Source organism: Aplidium turbinatum, chromosome 1 (genome assembly GCF_918807975.1).
Source record: "Aplidium turbinatum chromosome 1, kaAplTurb1.1, whole genome shotgun sequence".
NCBI classification, from domain to species: domain Eukaryota; kingdom Metazoa; phylum Chordata; class Ascidiacea; order Aplousobranchia; family Polyclinidae; genus Aplidium; species Aplidium turbinatum.
In genome coordinates this window covers 34,724,226-34,747,786 of record NC_137472.1, presented here as the reverse complement: position 1 = coordinate 34,747,786, position 23,561 = coordinate 34,724,226, and the positions used below count along the sequence as shown (strand labels likewise).

The 23,561-nt window shown below is 37.3% G+C and overlaps 1 protein-coding gene across 1 annotated transcript in view; it reads right to left on the bottom strand.

Moving 5' to 3' along the window:
- Positions 1 to 22,906, bottom strand: part of LOC145769110 (myosin-binding protein C, cardiac-type-like) — a 47,990-nt gene extending 25,084 nt beyond the window's left edge. The window contains exons 1-14 of the mRNA XM_082580707.1: positions 22,807 to 22,906; positions 16,953 to 17,101; positions 16,690 to 16,838; positions 16,253 to 16,378; positions 14,952 to 15,116; positions 13,142 to 13,314; positions 12,314 to 12,497; positions 9,253 to 9,344; positions 8,578 to 8,719; positions 7,308 to 7,432; positions 6,765 to 6,901; positions 2,493 to 2,628; positions 1,960 to 2,074; positions 864 to 1,045 (exon numbers count right to left, since the gene is read on the bottom strand). Coding sequence (XP_082436833.1) covers positions 864 to 1,045; positions 1,960 to 2,074; positions 2,493 to 2,628; positions 6,765 to 6,901; positions 7,308 to 7,432; positions 8,578 to 8,719; positions 9,253 to 9,344; positions 12,314 to 12,497; positions 13,142 to 13,314; positions 14,952 to 15,116; positions 16,253 to 16,378; positions 16,690 to 16,838; positions 16,953 to 17,101; positions 22,807 to 22,906 — 1,975 coding nt within the window. The remainder of the gene's footprint in view (positions 1 to 863; positions 1,046 to 1,959; positions 2,075 to 2,492; positions 2,629 to 6,764; positions 6,902 to 7,307; positions 7,433 to 8,577; positions 8,720 to 9,252; positions 9,345 to 12,313; positions 12,498 to 13,141; positions 13,315 to 14,951; positions 15,117 to 16,252; positions 16,379 to 16,689; positions 16,839 to 16,952; positions 17,102 to 22,806) is intronic.
- Between the last annotated feature and the right edge of the window lie 655 nt (positions 22,907 to 23,561).

Below are 23,561 nucleotides of genomic sequence, written 5' to 3'. Positions count from 1 at the left end.
TGAAATGAGTAAAAGATGTCGGTAAGCTGACTGATTGAATACTACAGCTGAAAAAAAGTAGCCTACCAACAAACACAAAGTTCAAATGCTTATTATGTTGTCGCCTTGTTGGCAGTCAGGTCATTATAGCAAAGATCTTGGTTAGCCAATAAAAAAACATTCAATTTCTTTCGAGTTCAAGTCGAGTCCATGTAGCAAAAGAGAAAAGAACAGAAGATAGTGGTGCCACTGGACCAAGAATGTGCAAGTTGAAGCAATAGAAAAAACGGCTTCCGTTTCAATCTCCGTCCGCCCTACAATAGCTCAGTTGGTTCATTGCCTAACTTTGCGCACGAAAAAGGGCGATATCAAGCAGCGCTGGTTCAGTTTTGGGGTGAGCGCTTTAGCAACTCATGTTCAGAAGTGCTCTTCATTCAGCTGCACCTAGTGGATGGAAAAATGTACACACAACACTTCAATAACTATCGAAACCTTCACTCTGTCAAACTCGGTGACTGGCCTTGCGTCAAAAGCATTTTGGAGTACGGTAAACGAAACTGCCAGGATTGAGCTCTCAAAGAAGCTTTCTCAGTCTGAAGATAACTTAAAAGTTCTCACAATCAATCAAACTAGCTTAAGCTGATGCAATGTTTACCATGGATAATAAGTTGATAATGGCACTGTATTGAGGTAGTTATATTTGATATTCTATGGAATTTCTAACTGACTTTGATTGTAATTGCGCTAACTGGTGCAATTTTAATGTAATTTGATTTGAAAACATAAAAGTGAAGCATAGAAGCATTCACAGAAACAACTGCTTTCATATCCCTGCACTGAACGGTGCCGTAATTAACTTAATTATATTCTCATAAACAACCAACCCATAATTTGTACAGGAAGCTCGATATCCATTTCTCCGTTTTCGTTGATTATCTTCAGTTCATAAGTTCCTGCATCTGTAACTTTACAAGCATCGACCGTCAATATGGCAACCTTGTCTGTGTTGCTCATAGCAAACCGCCCTCGCTCTTCCAATGTTACTCTGCCATTTGTCCAACAAACACTGCAAAGATTATCGAAATATCTGTATAAGTAAGGTGCGAGAGACCAGAAAATCTACTGTACAAGAACAGACACATTAGCCTAACTTACTTGAATGTAAGTTCGTTTGATGAGTATTGTAAAAGCAAAAAGTTTAATCTAAGTGCATTCTCCTTTACCCATTCTACCTTATTAGAGTGGTCACTAACAACAAAGTTTTCATAAATACAAATGTTCAGTTGGCGCTTTTCAGTCCGCAGTGTCGTAACAGTCATAGTGCATAGTCAGATTTATCTTATAATCTTCATTTTATGTACGGTATATTGCAAGTTTAAGTAATTCCTGATAAGGACACTCGTACGTGTCGACAACGAAAACGTTTGAGTTGATTTTTTTTAATTATGTCATATCTCTGTGTAATACAACATGTTAAACCTGCTAAGGTTACTTTGTTTTGTTTGTGTATGATGGTTCAATAAAGCAAACTTTCTACCAAAGCTTTAAAAGCAAATGTATATACGAAGAACAAAGCATTTTTGGAAGACGTTTTTTTACCTTCTGGCTGTTCATTTTCTGGACGCAAAACCAGCTTCCAAGCTGTCTGATATCCCAAGAGACAACACAATAAATTTACATTGATGAAGCATGTTAATCACGTAAACTGATTAGTCCTACGCTGAAGTCGGCACAACACTTCAAGTGAGGTTAGAAGGCTACACTTATTTGAAATCAAGCAAATTTTAGATATATTGAAAACTTATGCAATGTATTCGTTTCGTTTGGTAATAATACAAGAAGCTCCTGTCATTACAAAAGCTTACATGTTCTTTCTATGTTGAAAAGCTTTAGCCTACTATTATGACAACTTTTATTGATAAAATAGGATCTGTAATGTAAGCAATGATGTAATTTATAGCCAAAAACTCATAATCTTACGAATGTGGCATTTTTCCAGTGAAAGGAACCTCGATTTTAGCTTTAGTTCCTGCCTTAAATTTTAGTGGATTTTTCTTCAATTTCTCCATGAATTCCTTGTCAACTACAGGAGGATCTAACAATAAACAATACAAAAGCTCAGTTAAGTACCGTATCAACATTGCTTGCAGAATATAGAAGCGGAAAATTTATTTTGGTTGTCAGCACTAGACTTAGTAGGCTCACCACTAATACAGGGATGTTTGCGTTTCTCAAACAATGGTGGTGCGATACTGAAGAGGGCGGCTTAATGGCAGAAATGTCTGTTTATTGCTGTCATTGCTGCATCCGGTTGCTGAGAAATTGTGTTTTCGAAAGTTTGTTGAAGTTATGTTGTTATCCGGTCAGAATAGTCTAATGGTAGCCTACTATAAATTGTAAGATACAATGCATAAATTCTAGAAACATAAAGTTTGCGTCACACGATAGGCTACGTGTCGTTGAAGAGCAAACCTAATTGCATAAGCATGTCTACAACCACACAGCTTTCATACCACTGCATGCCAGTGTCGCTTCCGATCTGACACCCCTGATTTGGAACTGGTAAATTCCCTCATCCGCAACCGAACTGCTTTTCAGTTTCAATGTGTATTTGCCTTTTACTTTTGTCATTTCGTATTTAGAAGAAGCCTGAAATCATAAACTGAAAGTTGTTGATGCAGATAAGAAACTTATTAACCGACAGCAAAGGTCGCCCAAACTTTTTCGAGAAAGGGCCTGGTGACTGGGAAAAGATAGCTTACTCGCCAGCCGAATAACCATTTTATTGAACAGTCTGCAACTTGTCGGGGGGATTCAGAAGAGGGCGTGAATTATTCAGCAGTAGCCTACGCCACAAATAACATGCTTGGTTGTTGCAGGTAAATGCGTTGTGAAAAATATCATTATTTTATCACATGCGACGAAGGCTACTTCCAAAGTCACACGTATTTAATCTTTCACAGCAATTTCAATAGTTAAACACTTCACACAGCGTTAACTTTTGACTGGATTTTTATTCAGGATTATACTGCATGAGTGTGTATCACACTTCTTCGCACAGTTCGACTGGCCGGGTTAGGGTGCATCATCTGCCCCTCATTTTTTTCTTTGATTTTCTGCAGTGGATTAAAATGTTCCTTTTTATGATTGTTGAAGATGTGCAACTTTTCAGAAAAATTCATTAACATCTAGGGGTACCACAATTGGATTAAATTATGTCATTTTTTGTTATTTTGGGGTCATTTCATGGCTACTGGTACAGTTGTGGAACCATATGTCGTAGATTTTTATAAAATTTCATATGTAGAAACTCTGTGCAATTCTGAGAAAAGTGATACCAATTTTACCAAAATCGGCTCAGTACTTTTTGAGATATCGATGATTGAAAATTGGCCCTTTTCGTGATCGCTCATGCGTAAAAATTAACTGCAAATTTTGTTTGACCTATTAGGCTATTATGAAGGTGTTTCAAATGGTAACTTGAAAATTCCAATGCATATGAGTTATCCAAAGTAAGGAGGTTCTGAAAAGATATATTTTTTGTTTGTTGTTATATCACTATAGGCCACCAAGTGGCTAGTTTCACACATGACTCTTTGTGATCAGTCATGCATGACGAAACTTTGATCGCTTATAGCAAAAAACTCTCTACTTCGATTTTTCTGCAACTTGGCTTAAATGAAAGATAATTTCCTTGGCTTTCTAGCTTCCAAATATGAAGTGGGATAATCGAGTAGAAATGAGGTAGTTTGCTGTAGTAAGTGTACCATGCATTTTTAAAAGTGAAAGAAGGATGGGTAGCACAGTTTAAACAACTGACTGAGGGGAGACGTTAAAACCAATTCCGTGGCCGGTTACAACGTCTTATACAACAGTTACAACGTTAAATTGGGATTCTCATGAATTAGACAAACACAAACTGAATGGGTTCTGGAAGCTCCTGCCAAAACGCACCATTTTGGCCTTAATGTGCAAAATTTTGACAAACCAATCTTCATATCTGGTTGTCTCTTTTTCAACTCCTGATACAACTCATTTAGTGTCACCAAAACCAATCTTCCAAAACCTCAACCACGTCGACAAAGGGCTTTCCCTCAAGAGATTATGGATTCTGTGTTGAAGTTCTATGAAAATGATGAATTTAGTAGGTTACTTCCAGGTCAAAAGGATAAAGTGTCTGTGGGCAAAAAATGCTATCAACAAAACAGATTGGTTTTGGTGACACTAAGTGAATTGTATCAGGAGTTTAAAAAGAGACAACCAGATATGAAGATTGGTTTGTCAAAATTTTGCACATTAAGGCCAAAATGGTGCGTTTTGGCAGGAGCTTCCGGAACCCATTCAGTTTGTGTTTGTCTAATTCATGAGAATCCCAAAGTTACTGATAGAGGCGGGAAATTTGGCAGAATCTTACAGACTTGCATTCTTTAATGGTCTGTGATATTACCTCAAGAGAATGCATGTTTTGCAAGTGTGACCACTGTCCATCTTCAGAAGTTTTGAGAAGCCACCTTAACTCGCTGTTTGAGGATCATGATGAAGACATCACTTTTAAACAGTGGACAACAGTTGATAGAGCAGAAATTGTTACGATGATCAGTTGATCACGAGTGTTTCAGATTTCATAGAAACCTTGATTGAGAAGCTGGTCTAACTGCTTTCACATAGTTGTGTGTCCAAAGCACAATCAAATTATTACAAGTCCAGAAAAGAAAATTTGCAAGAAGGTGAAGTTTTGATTGCAATGGACTTTTCAGAGAATTATTCTTTTCATGTGCAAAATGAAATCCAGGGCTTTCACTGGACACATGCCCAAGCAACTGTGCATCCAGTATTTTGCTATCACAAAAACACCGACTTCGACATGGTTGATCACTCATCCCTTTGCATTCTATCAGACATACTGGTTCATGACGTGCAAATGGTGTATTACATTCAAATTGCAAAGTTTCAGCGTCTTGTCAAATTTATCTTGTCGTGCTATGGCTGGTACTGGTTTTTAGCACCGTGCCAAGTCAACGCACCAACAAACAACTTGCGCTTTATTAAAGTCTTACACCAATACAAAGAAGAAGACAAGCTGGTAGCAGAGGTAGCGCTCAAATATTTCGTGCTACACACATGGTACTTGTCTGGAGAACTTGCTCCCTCTGCCCTTTTCAGCACCAAGACACTGCCAGCTGAGAAAGCAGCAATGGCAAGAGCAATACTAAAGAAAATGAAAAGTTTCAGACAGCCATCAAAAAGATTTGTAGAAGGTTTTGGAAAACCAAGGTTGATTCCAATGTTGTCAGCCACCAAGTTGGCTGATCTAATCAATGAAGATTCCTGGTTCCTTTTTGCAGCACTAAAGCTTGGCCATTGTACAAGTTTCATGGACGAAGATGTTCTTCAGTGAGACAGCTGTCCTTCATATGCAGCTTGCTACACAGTTGTAAGGCAGCTGAGAGTAGTGAATGATGCAGCTGAACGGGGCGGCGTCAAGCTTGGATGCGACTATCTTTCATCGGCAAAGTCTGAACAGAGATTCCCAACTGTTCTGCAGACTGTTGAATGCAGCTATCGGCAGTGTCCGAATTTACGGAAGAAGGAAATGAACAACAATGTTTAATGGATACTGCATATTATGTTGAGCAGGAAACTGTGCCTTTTTTAACTGTGTTATTTCAATTCGGAAAATACAGAATTTTGCAAATTCAGCAAAACAATGTGCATTTATTGGTGTTTTGTGACCAAAACAGTGAATGTTAAAGTTTAGATAAAGTTCAGCGAATATTTTTTTGCAATAAAATGATCAAAAGGTGTGCAGTTTAGAGAGAAAAACCCTAAAATTAATGATTTGACGCTTTTGGACTAACGGTACATATGTGCACCACAGACATGCCATCTGAAACTAGGCTTTTCGCATTTTTCGCTTGACGTCTATATGTCAAAAATTCATTTGCGATGTGGTACCCCTAGATCCAAATCATTTCGCATAAAACTTCACAAGTGTGTTTACTTTGACAAAAGGAACACTTCTGACAACTGTAGAACAAAATTTAAACGAAAAAGGTCAGATGATGCACCCTAGGCCGGGTGTGCGAAGCGTCCAGCCGTATCTGATCGGCAGGTTGTAATTTTGTAACCTGTGGTGTATAATCACAAGAACTACTCAAAAAATAAATTCTCTGTAAAATATAGGCTATTTAAAAAATCTAAAACGTAAATCGGATGTTTGCATTTATTTTTTGCTATTTAAATATTGAAGATGGCTTTTGGGTTTATTTTTTTGAAATGAATTTTGTTTAAGGTTGCAACTTGACACTATCAAAGGTTGTTCTTAACTGCAACCAAACAAATATCTTCTTTTGCAACAAAATACAGGCTTTAATTGTTCAATTAGTAACGCAAAATATGGTTGGTTTGGTTGGTTTTGAATCTTTATCTTTGGACTGACAAAGCCTTGACCGGTTATTGATAGTTTTGCATACTTGTAGAGGATTTTGACGCTGGGCCGGTTACCGAGATTGACAGAGTGAAGTTCTTCGATTGTTGAAGTGCTGTTGCCGGGAAATTATTCCATCCATTAGGTGCCGCTAAATGGACAGCAGTCCTGAAATGCGTTGCTCAAGCGCACACCCCGAGAGTCGAACCAGCACCGCTTGATCTTGAAGCTTCTTCGTTCACAAAGTCATGCGCTATGCAACTAAGCTATCATAGCGGGATATGTAATATGACATTGCTTATACGCGTAGAGATTGCCAGGTGATCCTAAAATGTCTCTTTACCCGTAGGCTACCCACCTTGACTGGTTTATCATCCTTGAACCATTCAACTGTAGCATCTGCGTCTGGATCATCGATCTCGCATGTGAAGCTCACCGGCTGTCCAACTCTACATTTGACATCATGTAACTTGCTGACCACCTTGATTGGTTTTGCTGAAACAGAAACAGCTGTAATGAAATAAAGTCAAAGGTTTTTGTCGTGTCAAGCCTGATTCCCGGTGGGTGAAGATTTTGAAAAAATGGATTGTGAGGAGAAAAAGTCAATATTCATGTCCACGTTCAAGCATGTGTTTAATTCTTTTCTAAACCCGCAATTATCTTGATTGGACATACGTGTCGAACCGATATCCCTTTGAACGTAGGCTATGGTAGCTTACCAGAGCTCTGCAGCAGACTAAAATTATTATATTTATGAAAATAATTGAAAACTAACTTACGAGAACTGTGTTTTCTTTTCAAACCCTTTTATGCGTAAGACAAATAAAGTCTCACCAGGAACATGTTTTAAAATAGTTTGGTAATTCTGCTTAATTTTCTTGTCGAATTCTTACCAACTCACCAACTACATGCAAATCAGCAGACGAAAATGTTTCCCCGAAACTGACTTTTACAACTGCTTTATTGTCAGCAAGTCCAACTCTTTTTATTGTAAGGCTGTGAATATCTCCCGACTTTATGATGTACCTTAGGAAAATTTAAAAATACAATCTCAATGAAAACGATAAATCCTTAAGGAAGGGTAGGGTAGGGGCAGGGATTAAAAAAGGGGATACGAAGGCTTTTAATACGTCTGACAGTAAAAGGGCTTCTGTTTATCGTAAATAATGTCTTTTTATCGTAAAATGACAATTGGCGGCGATAGTAGTTTAATAAATCTTGTTATGATAACCTGCATTGCGCTATTAGCATAGGACTGGATACTCATTACATGCTCATGGTCAGCCTACTTGTTAATTCAACTACCCGTATACTTGCTTTACATCTAGCCTATTGCAAAGGTTTTGTTAAGAAAAGCAGCTTACTAGTAACTTTTCAACTGTTTTTCCAAACAGGTATTCTTTAAAGATATTCTATATAACATTTAATAACTGTCGTCTGTAGCTGATTGTACCAGCTGCACTACAAAACTTTCTGCAATTTTGAAAAGAACCTTTACGTTTCACGCGCTACAAATTACAGCCCTGGTAGTGTCATAAGAATAAGGCAATCACTATGAGCCTTTGCATCCCCTTCTTTAGATATCCCTGTGTAGGGTAGGTCTTAAACACGGTGAATCAACAGTAATTCGGAAAACTCTTCCGGTTCTGCCTCGTGGCAGTACAGGATTCGGTTTGATATAGTGTAAAAAAACTCAGAAATTACGTACGAATGAAGTCAAACTACTCAGCATCGAATGCTTTAACAAGTAAAGCCCACTGTAGGCCTACGTTTTTCACGTAAATCAAGTGAGCAATCAGATCATGCAGCTGCCACAACTTTAGCAAATGATGAAACATGGCAAGCAAAAGCTCATCAAACTTTGAGTCCAGAAGTAAAGTGCCAGAAAAACGCAACTTAGTAAGTTTGTAGCATTTGGTAGGCCTAAGTTCAGTTTGAGCAGGTCAAAACTGAGCAATTCAAAACTTTAAGAAGGGTTTTATCAAAAGTTTCAAAAAAATTTGGTACTTAGGCTACCTGCAAAGTTTTCTCGCTTGTCAACGTCAGTCATTCGCTGAAATGCTACAAGCTCTGTTGGCACAAGTTAAAAACAAATTTCCATTTGCTCGGTTGAAATTAGGTAGGCTACCGACTTGTAGCATAATAATCAATTAGCCTATGTAGAGCTTTACCGTCCGGTGCTAGAAACTCTTTCTCCGTTGACTGTCCATATGGGTTGAACGTCTTTTGAACTGACGGAACATTCAAAAGTTGCCGATGTCTTTTCTTTTACCTCGGTATTGACAAGTCGGTTTCGAAACCGAATGGGGGCAGCTAAAAACGAAAAAACTATCTCTCGGAGAAGATTCTAAATTGATTGTAGGTTTGAACTTGTCTGGTCCCGGCGCCACAACTACTTAATACAACAGTCATACAAACAATAAAAAGTTGTCGATACATGGTATAACCAAAACATTAATTTACAAGTAGCCTTTTATGTGCAGCAGTGACTGTATTTTTTGAGAGTTCACATTTTTCAGAAAAATTTAAACACATGCCTGATTTGCACTGTGATTCTTTATGTCATATCACATCAGTTTACTTTGCTATGATCTGAATAGCTACTGAGCAGACTGCAAACCTAGTGTGTGTTTAAAACCTGCTAAACAAAGTGAATACCCAAAACATGGTCACTGTACATCATTGATGTAGCCTACATGTCATCAATGAGGTAACTTATTGGTATATTCTTTGATTATAGTCAAAGTTTAGGCTACTAAAGTGTTTGCAAGTACAACAGAGATCATAAGTTATCTCGACCTGATTTTCTTACTTAATATTGTTTAAAAGTTTCTACAACACCATACTTTGAACTTTAAGTTCTGCGGATGTTTCAAGATCTCCTAGACGCGCTGAATAAACTCCGCTATCTTTCAAATCTAGCTCCGAAATGATAAGCCTGCAAAAGAAAAAGAAATTAATGTTACAGTTCTGCCATCACGGATGCTGGAGTTTCTTTTATTTTGAGCCTTTTCCGATTTATTATCTCATAGTTTTGAAAATCAAATTCTAGAAAATTCCCTAACTGCGTTTATAAAACATTGCTGCAACTAATTCCAAAACACTCTACTTCAGATTGATAACATTGATAAAAGAATGTTCCCTTTTTGGGAATTTATACAAAGTCCAAGGAATTGGAAAACCTCACGACGATGCAGTAGGCTACCTTTCCAGAAATGACACAAAAATTTTGAGACGATAGGCTAAGGCTATGGAGGACTAAGCCAATCATGGATAGGCTGCAATCAGGGCCGTGTGAGCACCATTCCCCCCCCGAAATTCACTAGTGGGCCTCTGTGTTTAGTGATTGTTCTTAAAATTAGGACCAGAAAGCGTTTAGGGAGGCAAGCTCTTTCAATGTGAGAAAATATTTGCAATCTTCTTTTTAGCAAAGAGTAAACAACTTTACGATTTTCTAGAAAAAAAAATAGTTAATGGACTATATACCGACAATGCAGAAGGGAATCTAGAAAAAAGTTAGAAAAGGACCAAAATTTTAATAAAGTAAAATTTATAACATAAATGAACAATGTAGTGCAAAACTTAATGTATAAACAAATGAAACGGAAAGGGGTGTGGGAGGCTTGCCTCCAAACAAATTTTGACAAATATAATCTTGTATTGGTCACATTTTAGAAGCAATATTTTTTTTATCAAGATGCACAATTTGTATGTAACCGAATTCATCAAATTAAAATTGGATTAGGGTAAAAGTTTTGTTTAAATTGTGAAGAAAGGGGCGTTCTTCCCGGCTATCAGCACAAGGCTGAGCACTCACTAGTACAGCGAGCAGTTGCGATTCGCTAACCATAACGGTGTAGCTTCCACGCTAGCCATTCAGACCATCCAATCAACAATATGTTTCTCGGCAGCCGATTTGTAGCAAGAATTGACAGCGATAGACACCGCTTCTTGCTACAAATCGGCTGCCGAGAAACATATTGTTGATTGGATGGTCTGAATGGCTAGCGTGGAAGCCACACCGTTATGGTTAGCGAATCGCAACTGCTCGCTGTACTAGTGAGTGCTCAGCCTTGTGCTGATAGCCGGGAAGAACGCCCCTTTCTTTTACAATGTCCTCTGCCCTGGCGCCTGCTGGTTTTGTTGGCTCTTTTCTTTCCACAAAAATAAGAGTTAAACTGACTGGTAAAGCGGTGGTCGAATACCTTTGTGGCAGAATTAGTGGTGCGATACTGACGAGCCCAGCCTCATGGGCGAAACACGGTGTCTATCGCTGTCAATTCTTGCTACAAATCGGCTGCCGAGAAACAGTTTTGTTTAAAATTGAAGTTAGCCTGTCATTTTAAAAATTTTTTTATTCAAAAAAAACAAAAGAATTTCAACAATTTATTTCATGAAAGTTTGTATAGCCTAGTATGTTGTAGCCTTTCAGCAAGCAAAAGCTTCGAAAATTTTACCGGAGGTGTGCCCACCTTCACAGATAACATTTTTACTTCATAACCTTTCTCGATTCACATTGAAATCTCTCCATTTAGTTATTACTAATTAACTAGGCTATTTGAATGAGCAGTGTTAACTTCGAAATATTGCATCATTTTGTTAGCTTTTTTTAGACACTTGTTACGGACAATTTTCATATCAAACGTCACATAGAACCGTTGTCTACTAAACCTGACGTCTTACGTCATGGACTGTTGCTAGAAAATAGCAAAGATTACATCATTGTTAAATCTTAAATTGCACAACCGTTTTAGCTGCAGCATAACATTACATCATCGTTAAATCTTTAATTACTTGAACAGGTGTAAGCCAAACTTGAGCAGGTGTGAGCCAGACTTGAGCAGGTGTGGGCCAGGCTTGAACAGGTGCTTGAATAACTTATCATTGCCTATCAATATTACGTCACAGTAACTGCTTACGTGCGTTTGAAATATCGTAATTTATTCTCATTTTAAAATTGTTGCTTGAAGAAGTTGGTCGCAAATTTAACTGTTTTGCTTAGTGCTTGCCAGCTGGACAAAATTTCCGTCTTTTACTTAAGTAGTTTGTATCGCAGTGACAAGTTTTTAGAGGCGTACGGTGTGGCGTCCCAATTTCGACAGCTTTGAGGCTATTTTTACAGAAATACAGTTCTTGAATAGACGTTACCAGAAGAGTGTTTCTTTCGGTCATTGCATACAGACGAACGGATCCGAGAATCTTATGTTACAATTTTCCCACGAAGAGATCATGGTTTACCGCTGTGACCAACACTAAAAACTCTTCACTCCTTTAATCCCCAACTGCTTGCCCAATATCGTCGAGATGAACGAAATGTGATTGAGCGAGCGAAGGAAGCGAAATCTTTATTTACAAAAATTGAAAAAAAAGTGTAAAATTATAAGTCGAAAAACGCTGCACAAACTAAATATGAGTGGGCCATAGTTAGAAATAGGCCCTCAGTCGATGGTTTGAAAAGCAATAAATACGGCCTTGCATGATTTAATTAGCTATTGATTAATCATCAAACTTTTGTAGTATTTTTTAGTTTTTAAACAATAAAAAAACATTAGACAGACTAAAATGAGAAGGCTCCTAATCAGACGTGGCCGCCCGGCCGGAGAGTAGGTTACGGGGGGTGGTTAACACGGCTCTGACTACAATCAATGTGGAATAGGTGGATTTTTGATGTTATGTGGTTGTTTTCTGACTCACTCAGTTTTAGTTTACTGTTTGCAAGATGAGCATTGAGCAATATCAACAACAAAGAAATAATCAAGCAACAATGTTTGCAAGTTTCATTGTTGTTTTCTGTGTTGCTTCTAAATATTCAAATTGTCTTCTACAATCAACTCTTTGTACTGTATAATTTATTAACAAGTTAAAAGTATTATGCATGGACAAGATAGGCCATCTGTTTTGTCGTACTTGTGTGATTTTGCCTCTGTTACTTCTTGCATCCGTCCAGTGCCACCTCTAAGGTGCAGAGGTTTTCCATCCCTAAACCACTGAATTTTTTGTCCTCGCCTGGTGGTTGAGCACTCGAAAACACAACGGCCTCTAACTTTTCCTGTTTGGTTTTTAAGTCTGGTGCCAAACTCTAAAAGTTGTTCTGAAAAACGAAAGATTGGTGAGACCTGTTGAAAGAATTTGTAAGCTTACATTTATAAAATCAGATTTTGTAGATTTCAAATAATAAAAACTTCATAATGTTTGCTGAAAACTGACCACCAAGTTACATGGTTTCACTTTTACTTTCACTGCTGTGCTCTTCAGCGACATAAGGTCTAAAAGTTAACTTTAAACACTGTAGTGTTAAATATAAGTAGCCTACGGTCCGTCGTATGGGTTTGAAGAAATTCATGAGTGTACGATAACAACTTCGCTAGGGTAAAGTAACTTTTGTGGTTTACAAGTCAAGCATTTCAATTGGATAAAAGACACAGCCACAGAAGATGGCACGTAATATACAGTAGGCTACACAGCTTGCATTGTAGAATAGATAGGACTCTAAATCTTCTAGGTAAATTTTTAAAGCAAAAGAACAACATTCACTATGGTTTGATGAAAAAAGCTTTTCATCTCTTAAATTACAGATTTTGTTTATAATAAGATACTTTAATTGAAATCCTTTGGAGGACATTTAGCTAAAACAATGCTAAAAATTACAAACATATTGGTTACCTGTTTTTGTCAACCATTTCAAAATACTAAGATATTAATAATGCCTGACTTACGATAGGATGAAAGGCGTACCTTTAATCGTAAGAATCGCATCAAATCTCTGGCCTCCAATGTCAAGAGTATAAGTGCCTGCATCATCAGCGTTTGCGTTCCGAATGATCAATTGAACGACATTTCCTATTCTTCTGAGCTCATGTCGCTTTTCTTTGCCTGGAATTGGGAGCAACTCTCCATCTTTAAACCACCTGAAAGATTGGAGTGAATATCAAACTTAACCCTTTGAAGGTTGGGGGGGGGCTGTCAATTCAACTTTTTTGTATCAACAGTTGTATCTCTAAAACCACTGAGGCTGCGACTACGAGATTTCTTGACTTTTCCTAACTTTTATTCACCTCTATTGAGCTCAAATTTTGAGCGAATAAAGGTTATAAATTGAGAGATATAAGGCATTTCTCAGCACATCCTCTGAAATATTTCATATTCTATTGTTCAAAATTTTTCCACCAGCTGGATGAAAGCAATTAATTTGGCCCATGTCTCGTTAATCAAATGATTTAAATAAAGATTATGTAAAAAAAATTTAATCACAACATTGCAATGCATGTTTTTCATTACTCTATCAAAAAATACCAAATAATTCAAACGTCATAAGTCACATCAACATTTCAACGTATATAAGCAGTTCTAAAATGTACATAGTTTTAATTTTTCGATATGCTCTGCGTGAATAGTTTTACAAAGTGAATCCCAAATTTTGAAACCGTGCCTTAAAAAATAACAGAGATATCACTCCTAAAGCATAAGAAGAATCGACAGCCCCCCCCCAAACTGAGCAAGACTCCAGAGAGCCCAACCGCCTAAGGGTTAATGACCAGTGAATCAAAGATATTATTAATGAACAGCCCATAAATCTATGTTAAATCAATACTGTTTAAGCTGGAATGCTGACTAAATCTTGGTTTTGGAAAATTTTTATAGTCGGACGAAGAATGCCTTTTCTTAATCTTTGCAATGTTACATATTTATACAGGCATTCAACCACTGATTAAAATAATACATAACAAAAACAATATTTAGTAGTTGTTGCGCTAAGAAGAACCTTGCTTTTGTAAACAAATGTACGGACCTTAACATGTCTCGCCAAGATAAGCAGCAAGCACTGATTTATGATGATAATACCGGTAACACCATCAGGATATCATCATCTACCAGCTCATCCATTCCATCACCCACCAGGACAAGAAACAATAACTGAAACTGGATATCAAGCCTCAATCGTCTTAGGCTACTGTGAGATGTGCAGTCTGACCATAAAAAGAGCTCAACACCTGCTCTCCTGGGCCACATCGAAACGGGGCTTTTGCCTGAGGATGGGTTTCTATTATGTCCGTTTTTTTTCTCCATCCTATTATTATTATGACTGCTCATCCACATCAATATTGGAACTGGAAAATTCAATCCACAACACTTTTCATTAGGCTGTCATTCATTACTACATGTGTGCTTCTTTCTGTTTTTGTTTTACTTTTTGCTATTTGTTTTTTGGGTTTTGTGGCCGTGCTAACTAGCCTACTGATATATAGCCTTCTACATAATTTTTCATTTAGGCACGTTTTAAATCTTTCAAGGTTTTGCCACCTTTTCCCGTTCATTAACGTACTGGTAGGTTTAGATTAATTTTTGTAGTTAGTATCTTTTTCGTCCCGGACGAGTTAATGAAGAAAAATAAAATGATTGATGATTATGGTAGGCTATTATTATATTTGCAAATACGAAGTTTTTATGCAAATATTTTATGCTGTGTTTTGGCAGAATCAGTGATGTCCAGCAGGTCGAGATAACAAGCAGTAATATCAAGCAAAAAAAGTATAAAAAGTTTTACATAAGATGTTTCTCTGGAGAAAGGTTTTCCATATGCATTTCAAACACAGCTGTTCCTTCGTCGTTGACGGTCACGTGACGCAGCTCCTTCAAGACTCTCGCAGCCTCAAATTCAACCTGGGGAGCGTCGACTCGTTTCAGCTTCTCCAGTTTACGAAGAATCAATCTAAAATGAAATCATCTGTTTGTCCTGTTCTATATTGTAATCAATGGCGGCTTGTCTATAAAGACTGCAGGGGCTACGGCCTCTCCAATTAGATAGATAGATGTGTATTGGCTGCTGCGAAAAAGATGTACAATAAATCAAAACACAATGTAGGCTACAGTAAAACTGTTAAAAAGATTACAATTAAAAAAGAAAAGAAAATGATAATAGCATCTCAGCAGCGGAGCCTTCGATGGGACCATTCAAGGTCTTCAAGTCAAGTAGCCACCTCTAAACTCATCAATGATATTAATTATAATTGGCTAATTGAGATAAATAAATGAATAACAGTGAAGCAGCTGTCCAAGATGATAAGAAATTAAAAGTTTAGGTAGGTCAACGTAGCCTATGTTACAATTGCAAATTTGATTTGTAATTTAGCATTTGCCTGATATGTGTCAATAATTTTCTTTTTGTGTATTCCTTTAAAAGTTGTGAAGGAGAATTTGCGAATTTCAACTGGTATATTATCTCAAATTTTTGCACCTGAGTATTTCATAGAGCGTTGTAGTTTAGTGGTTGTGTATCGATAATAATAGTAATCTAGGTTGGTCGAGTTTCGAGTAGTAAGGTTGTAAATTTCGTTGCGTTTTTTAAAGCTATAGTTTTGAAAAGAGCCGAGTAATGAATTAAAACTAAACTACAATTTTGGTAGAGAGGTGATTTTTTGATTTGTTTGTAGAGTTTGCTTCCAGATTTATAAATTGAAGTGACTTTAGCAATTTTGAGAACATCTGAAAAATGCCATTCAAAAATGTGTGGTCGAAAAGGATGTGTAGAGGCAAGGCTATGATGCTTGAAGAGATTCGAAGGAAATAAGGCGAGATACCATTACTCCCTGTTGATTTATTCAATTTTAGATGATATAGGTATTTCTTCTATTATTTCGTACACGTCTGGAGGTTTAAGGAAAATAGAAGAAGAAATACGATTACTTAAAAAGTCTTTAAAATCATTTGTTTTACTCTTCCCGACTCGTCCCGGGAGAATTGCCTCAGTAGGCTAGGCTAGCACACAAGGAAATGGTTTAAGTATTATTCAAGTTAATTTATTCAACTGGTTTATATTCTTAGTGATAAAATAAAAGAGATCTGTACCTAAAATCATAAAACCCGTGTTGCATGCAAATTCGCTCATAATCTTTAGGATCTGCGGTCTTAAGAATTTCTAGGACCTCTTTTTCCAATTCCTCTGGTGTTTTCTTTTGTTTCTGCTTTACTTCCCTAAACAATATTTCTATTTCACTTTCATGCTGTGAAGATTAGTTTATTAAGCATTTATAGTCAAATGCTATGAGTCCAATAGTATGAGTAAAAGTAAAAAAAAATAATTTTATTTGAAAAGTGCTTCTTTGAAATTTTAATGAAAAGTGTGCGGCAATAAAAATATTTTAACTATGGTCCTCAACATTATTTTAAAAATAAACCAACTTTTTAATGTATTTAGGCTATGTATAGTCAGCAAGACAAAACAATTTAAAAAACCGGATTGGTGATTATAGATCAACAGTAATTAGCTTACAATCTTTACATACCGATGCTTGAGCTGGGTTTTAAAATTCTTCACACTATCTGCTTGATTTTTGTCGGATTTGTTTATTTTGACGGCAAATGGGCAGGTCACTTCACCAAAGTCGTTAGTTGCAACAACTTTGTACTTCCCGAGATCTGAGGTCCGAGTTGTCTGTGACAAATGAAACAAGAACTAATTTTACAGCTAACTTCTTGCGTTCGATTACATCTACAACAAATCAACAACCTTATACCGTAATTACTTTTAATTTATTTGTCAACCGACTTTTATTGCCATGGTGCAGACACCGGTCTCCAGGTCCCTCTTTACGTCATAGCGCCCCCCGTCGTCTATTTGAAGCCATTGACCTTTTCTCCAAACGACCTTAGGAGTAGGTACTCCCTCAATCGTACACTGGAACTCCAGCCGGACACCTGTCAACAAGAAACTTTTTACTAGTTATGGTGTGGTTACAAAGCTTTCTCATCACATACCCCCCTTTAGTGATTAAACTAGAGCACTACGTAGATCTTACAAGATAAGGTTTCAAGGTGCCCCAACTAAACTTTTTATACTTTAGACAACTTTTGCATTGTTTATTCTCTCTAAGCATTGTTGAGAGCCTTTGTGCCACCAAAACTTGTTTTTCTAAATTTGCTAGTTAGCCTTTGGTGATCTAATTTCACCACTTGCGTGCAGGGGCGTAGTCAAAGGAAGTAATTGCCTCATCAAAATATTTTCATATATGCACCGACCAACAGACTTTTAAGCTAGGCTATTAACCAATAAATATTGATATACTGTCAGTGTCAGTTACATTTTTGTGTGTATCTGAAATGACAAAATTATCACTTCTGTCAGGTGGCAATTGACTTGTAGATCATATGGTCGTTCCGTTGTCTTCCTGTCAGTATGAAAATATGTGCCACTTTTGCATTGTATTAACAACTTGCATAAACCATTGATTGATAGAGAGTCAGGTCTCGCAATGATGCAACTAAACAGAACAGCAATCCCTAGCGAACAAGTACCCTACACCTCTAAATTAATATGAACATTGGATAAGTAAAGTAGCCTACTTGCTGTATTTTTGCCAAAGGTATTTATTGACAAATTGAAGCCTAGCCTATATTGAACTAATTGCCGTACCACTATTTATTTTTTCAGATGTGTTGGTTTTATGCAACTGTTCCAGACAATTGTTCACCTAATCAAACGTCATATAAAAACCGTTCAGGTCTACTGAATATTACGTCATGGAAATTCCTAAAACATGTGCCAAAATTGCACCATCGTTCGTAAGACTTGTGTCAAACCTGTTTAAACTTGTTTCAGTTTGAAACCTGTTTAAACATGAAATATTGCGTCACACTACTGCTGACGTGCCTTTGAGTTATCACAAATTTTTCTGATTCATTCTCGAAGTTGTTTGTTGGAAGTCGGTCGCACATTTAACTGGTTTATTTGGTGCTTGCTAGCTGGACAAATTTTCCGTCTTTTATCCAAGTAATCTGTATCGTAGTGACAGTTTTTAGAGGTGTAAGGCGTTGCATCTCGATTTCGATAGCCGCGGGCTAATTTTACAAGAATACACTTATTGAATAGACGTTTCAAAGAGTGTTTCTTTTTCGGTCACTACATGCAGACAAACGGATCCGGGAACTTTATGTTACAATTTTCCCACGAAGAGATTATGGTTTACCGCTGTGACCAGCAACTTAGGCTAAATAAACTTTTTACCCTCTGTTGCAGCATGATTTGACAGAGTTTTGCTATAGATTTGGGTTGAAAGTAGACTACTCTCAAAATGTGCAATTTTTAGACCTTTTTTTCAAAACTTCCTGGGAGATCCTCCAGACCCCCACGTTGCTGGGCTCACTGACATGTGCAATTATGCTCATTTGCCACCCCCCGAAAATATGCTAGCGACATCTTTGCTTGCGTGCATATTTTGCCATCACTAATTTAATTCAGATGATTCAACTATGGTATGAACCATTGTTTGAAATACCGTCTCTATGGCTGTTGGGGTGGAGGTTGGGGGCCTCAAATGGAAAATAGCCTAGGACGTTTCTTTTCTAAATCCGGCCCAGCCTGTTAGGTGTACAAGCGACAAGCGATACCTCTGGACATTGCAATTTCAATATTACAACAGATCACATTAGATGTGAAAAATGAGCAAAATACGAGAAATTAATGAAGTTAGAATAAGCAGAGTATAGTAGCAAACAAGCGAACACCAAGCATTCATTTGTCTGGTTTTGAGGGATTAGGCTATTATCCGCTGAATGCAGAACTTCTAAGATTTTCGTTTGGTAGCCTACTAAATAAGACCTACTGTACCTCTGGATAGGCCTTTCAACTTCGATTGACCTATTGAAACGATATTGTGATGTGATCTTTAATCGCACTGTCACGCATAAGCTTTAAATTAAGGTGGTCTCAGGCAATCGTAGTCCACGCTTGCGAAAGTAAGTCTAAGCATTTTTCAAGTAGAGGAGGATTGTTATTTTTGTAAAATGTACACTCTTTTTCACTTAAAAACCTAAATGACAATGCGCCAGAGTCAACTGCACTGCACGGAAGTTTTGAACTTTGATTAACCTCTGTTTAGTTCGACAAACTACGAGTATGATTGGAAAACGAGTAACATTGAATAAATAACTTGAGTGGTGACAACAGACTAATTTTAAGAGCAGTTGTCCATTTATTTCCGGAGGTAGTATTACAGTAGTTATTACACATTATTTTTGTAATATACCGTACCTCCTGTAGTTATAATGCTGCATCCTATATAGAATTACATTGAGTGTTTGCTATTCATATAATCTTAAGATTTCATGTTCGTGTAAATTTAACCACCTTACAAGGTCTAGGCCAGTGTTTTTCTATCTTTTTATTTTTACTACTATTTCCTTTATTGCAATCTATACATTCTTACTATCTCTTTTTGCGTTCTTACAGTGCTATTTTGTTTATTGATTTCGAATTAGGAATTGCTGCCCTCGGGTTACTTCACACGTAACTTATATATTTGGCCCTCAAAGCATTTTGAGTTTGGACACCCTTGAATGAGGCTGAGTTTGGTCTTTTAAAGACCTTTGTAAACTTATGTGGACTCCACAATGCTGAACATTAGAATAATCAAAAGTTTCAATTTTCTATTAATTGCACTGACTGATAATACAACACAAGATTTTCAAACGATGATTGTCACTTTTACGAGAATCGCATTAAAGTTGCAAGGACGTCACAAATTCGCATTGACCAATGTAGGCTACTGACCTGCATAGACTATAGACATTGTACAAAAACTTAGTGGAAATGCGGAGCTTTTCCAATTCTTGAAAAAATTTCCAATTATAACTCCATAAGTAGCCTATGCAGCTGGTGTAACGTTGCATGAACGCACCATGAAGCAATAATGGGCTATCGTTTCACCTTTAAGTCTATGACAATCTTTCAAAATAAGCCGTTTTACATTCAAGCGGGTCTATAGGTTGTAGAAACAGTTTATCATATGCTTATACGGGGGAAACCAGTGGTACTGTAGTGGCGTATCCGGGTTGATTTTTATTGTCATGCAATGGAAAGAGGGTCATACGATCATACCCATTGTAGGGAGGTCTGGGGTCATGGTTCCAAATAAAAAATTGCCTTAGGTTTTATAGCTTTTCTTGCAATCTAAGCATTGCAGTCAGATAGGTGATATAATTGTTCGAGCCGTTTTTCGAAAAATGAGGCTTGGAATAAACCATGAAACCAATGTCTTGATTTTATATCTTTATCCTGCGTTGCATGAAAGCGGACATGAAGCGCTATGCCGTGGTGTAGCCTATGCCCTTCAGCACACCTGATCCCCGTTGTAACTGAGGGCATTTTTCTGTTTCCGGCTATCTTCGCCACATTTAACTATTTTATTTACTTAATCTCACCTTTATCTGTTTTTTGTTTATAGCCTAAAACTGGAATAGTCTAAAAATTTCATTGTCAAAAAAGGAACAAACACGGTAGCTTACTAGTGTCAGCCATAACTTACAACTTTCATAATGGGAATATCTCCAGATTGCGATTTTTGTTTTGCATGCAATTTTAAATCCGCATGCTTTGATCCCATTTACGCCACAGTGTTGTAAATGAGCGGTTTATAGGCAAATTGTAATCAACCCATGCTAAGCTCTCCTCCGCGAGCTTCAGCATGGTTGTCAAACTTTGAAAGCGAACAGTTGTTTTTGAATATTGAAATTAAGAGAGCGAAGAGGTTCTGCTACTAAAATTTTCAATTTTCATGCATAAATTCGCTGTTTCTCATAGATTTCTGTTTTGATCATAATCAGGGCCTCCGGGAGAAATCAGGACTAGTCGGGAAACAATAGCCTACGAAAAATGGGCGCCAAAAAAAATTTTTTTTTTCAGCAAAAAGAAAAGCAACAAATTTTTATCTTGCGTTGCATCATGTGTCTTACGCTGAACTTGGCCGACTTTCCTCAGCGTAAAATTGAATTCCTTTAAAGTTTAGATTTTAATAAACGTTTCCATACGAAAAAAACATCTTTCTATAATCTATATGAAATCAACCAAGATCACTCGAGTAGGCCTACACTTACGACAAGATTGCCATTGTTGCTCACTATTTTAGCTAGAAAACTTGTAGGCCTAGAGTGCTATGGTGTGCACATCTCATATGTGGTGCAGTTGGCGCTTCAACCAGTGTTTAAAAATGTTGCCTCATGCATGTAGCCAACTGCTCCATATCTGCCACTGATTTTGGTGGCTGGGCGATTCTTGATCAGGTGATCGACGTCCTGAATGTTGTTGGGTCGATGACAATGGTCTCCTTCCCATGACAAACTTGCGTGCAAGTAGACTAGGCTATTGGTTCCATTCAGATGCGAATCAAAATTGTTGTAGCTGGTAACTTTATCATAGATGGAGAAACAATTGTATGCACACAATAGGTCTACAGGCAATGAAAATAGCTCAACAAAGCATTTAATCCATTCCGGGCTTTTTGCAATGCAAAATTACGGATTACAGCATCAAAAATTAAAGGTTTTGCATAGTCTGATTTGATGCACAATAGGTTGTGCATAGGCTGTTCGATAGGTTTTGAGTTATATTGGAGCGTAAACAATTTTTTACAAATTTCTATGTGCTAAAACCAAGTGTTCAACTCGCAGCCGTTCGAGATAGGCCTACCAATTTACGTAAACAATTCTCAAAGCGACGAAAATATTTTAGGAAATTGTTTTGAAAGTTGCAATCAATGATTTTTTTGAGTAGAGATCATGGGGTGGTACGTTCCGGTTTGCAGCTCAAATTTGCTGTCTAGCTTTCTTTTAAAAGTACCGACTCATCCAAAATATCATGATTGTGGGCTACAACTTGTCTAAATTTGTTCCACAAGTCCCAACTGCACACCATGAACTCCAGCTAGATTTTCGCAGTGACATCCATAAACAGAAAATAAACAGGAAGATTTTACTTCCTTTAATCTTGCATAAACAATGAACATCTTTCCTCTTCCAGACATGTTGGATCCCTTATCATAAAGCATTATCACTATCATATAGATCCATTATCCATTATCATATAGGCTACCTGGCCAACGCAGTTTTTGAAGTCAAGGTTAAGTTGGTCAAGAAAAAATAGCAGGCTACACGTAGCCAAAGCAGCACCAGTTTTCAAATTAAAACAATAGAAACGGTTCAGTGATACAAAAGTCAGTAATAGCTTAATCAGATTTTATGTCTTGAAGCTGTTTAACATAAACCTACCTTAATTAATACGAGAATGATTTGTTTTTGATTTGAAGTAGCACCTACATTAATCGAAAAATACTTAGAACTACGTATTTCATTCAAAAATTTGTTTATTTTTAAGTTGGTACATTTTTATTGTAGGCCTAGTAATAAAAATAGACCCCTATCAAAAGTGACAAAACGACAAAAACTCGTTTTTCCTTTACCCTACATGCTAGGGAGGAAAGTTGCCCAACTTCCCTCCCCCACTCTCGGAGCCCCTGATTAAACTTGTACAAGTGAAAGGCATACAGTGCATGCCTTGCATGCTTGGAGAATACGCCACTGAGTGGTAGGCTACGCTGACACAAAAGCTTAAACTCAACTGGATCATTTACCTTCACTACCTTCACCATCCTTAGGTGGTGAGGAAAACTTGGGAAACGATTGTCCTTCCGCTTCATTCGGCTTCTTGAATTCTTTTAATATTCCAGTCATTTCTGATTTTCTGTGTTCAACGGCTCAGTCACTTTTCAACCATGAATTTTTTTCCTAAAGCTCGGTCTCTGTCATCGCCAACAAAATACAAATGTAGCAAAGTTAATGTTTCCTCATATTGTAAACAAATAAAAAATTCTTAGAAGACTTCCAGGTTAATTGGCCTTAATTTATTTAAGTCTGCTACGTTATTCGTTCTATGCAATTAAGCAAACATTTGGATAGGCTACACAAAAACATAAAAACAAAAGTTACTATCAGTTGAGTTTGAGTGAAACATTAGTTCATACACTTTTTTTTCTCGGCTGCATAGCCGAGTGGTGAGAACCCTGGAAAGGCAATCGAAAGGGCGCCGGTTCGACACCGCTCCAGAGCATGCTGTTGTGTCTGTGGCAGGACACCTAAAGACATGCCTGAAGGTGGACACGAAGATTGGCTTCCTTGCCTTCCGGTTCACTTATTCTAAATCTTCAACCACCAGGTGTAAGCCTGGATAAGACAAACATTAATTTTTGTCTACTTGACTTTATCATTTTGGTCTATTCTCCAAAGTTTTAGATAAACATCAAGATGTTGCAGAAAATGCAGTTTATATTGTAGGCTACCTGCTATAGAAGTTGCAAATCAAAACTTTACATTAAAAATCATAGCAAGC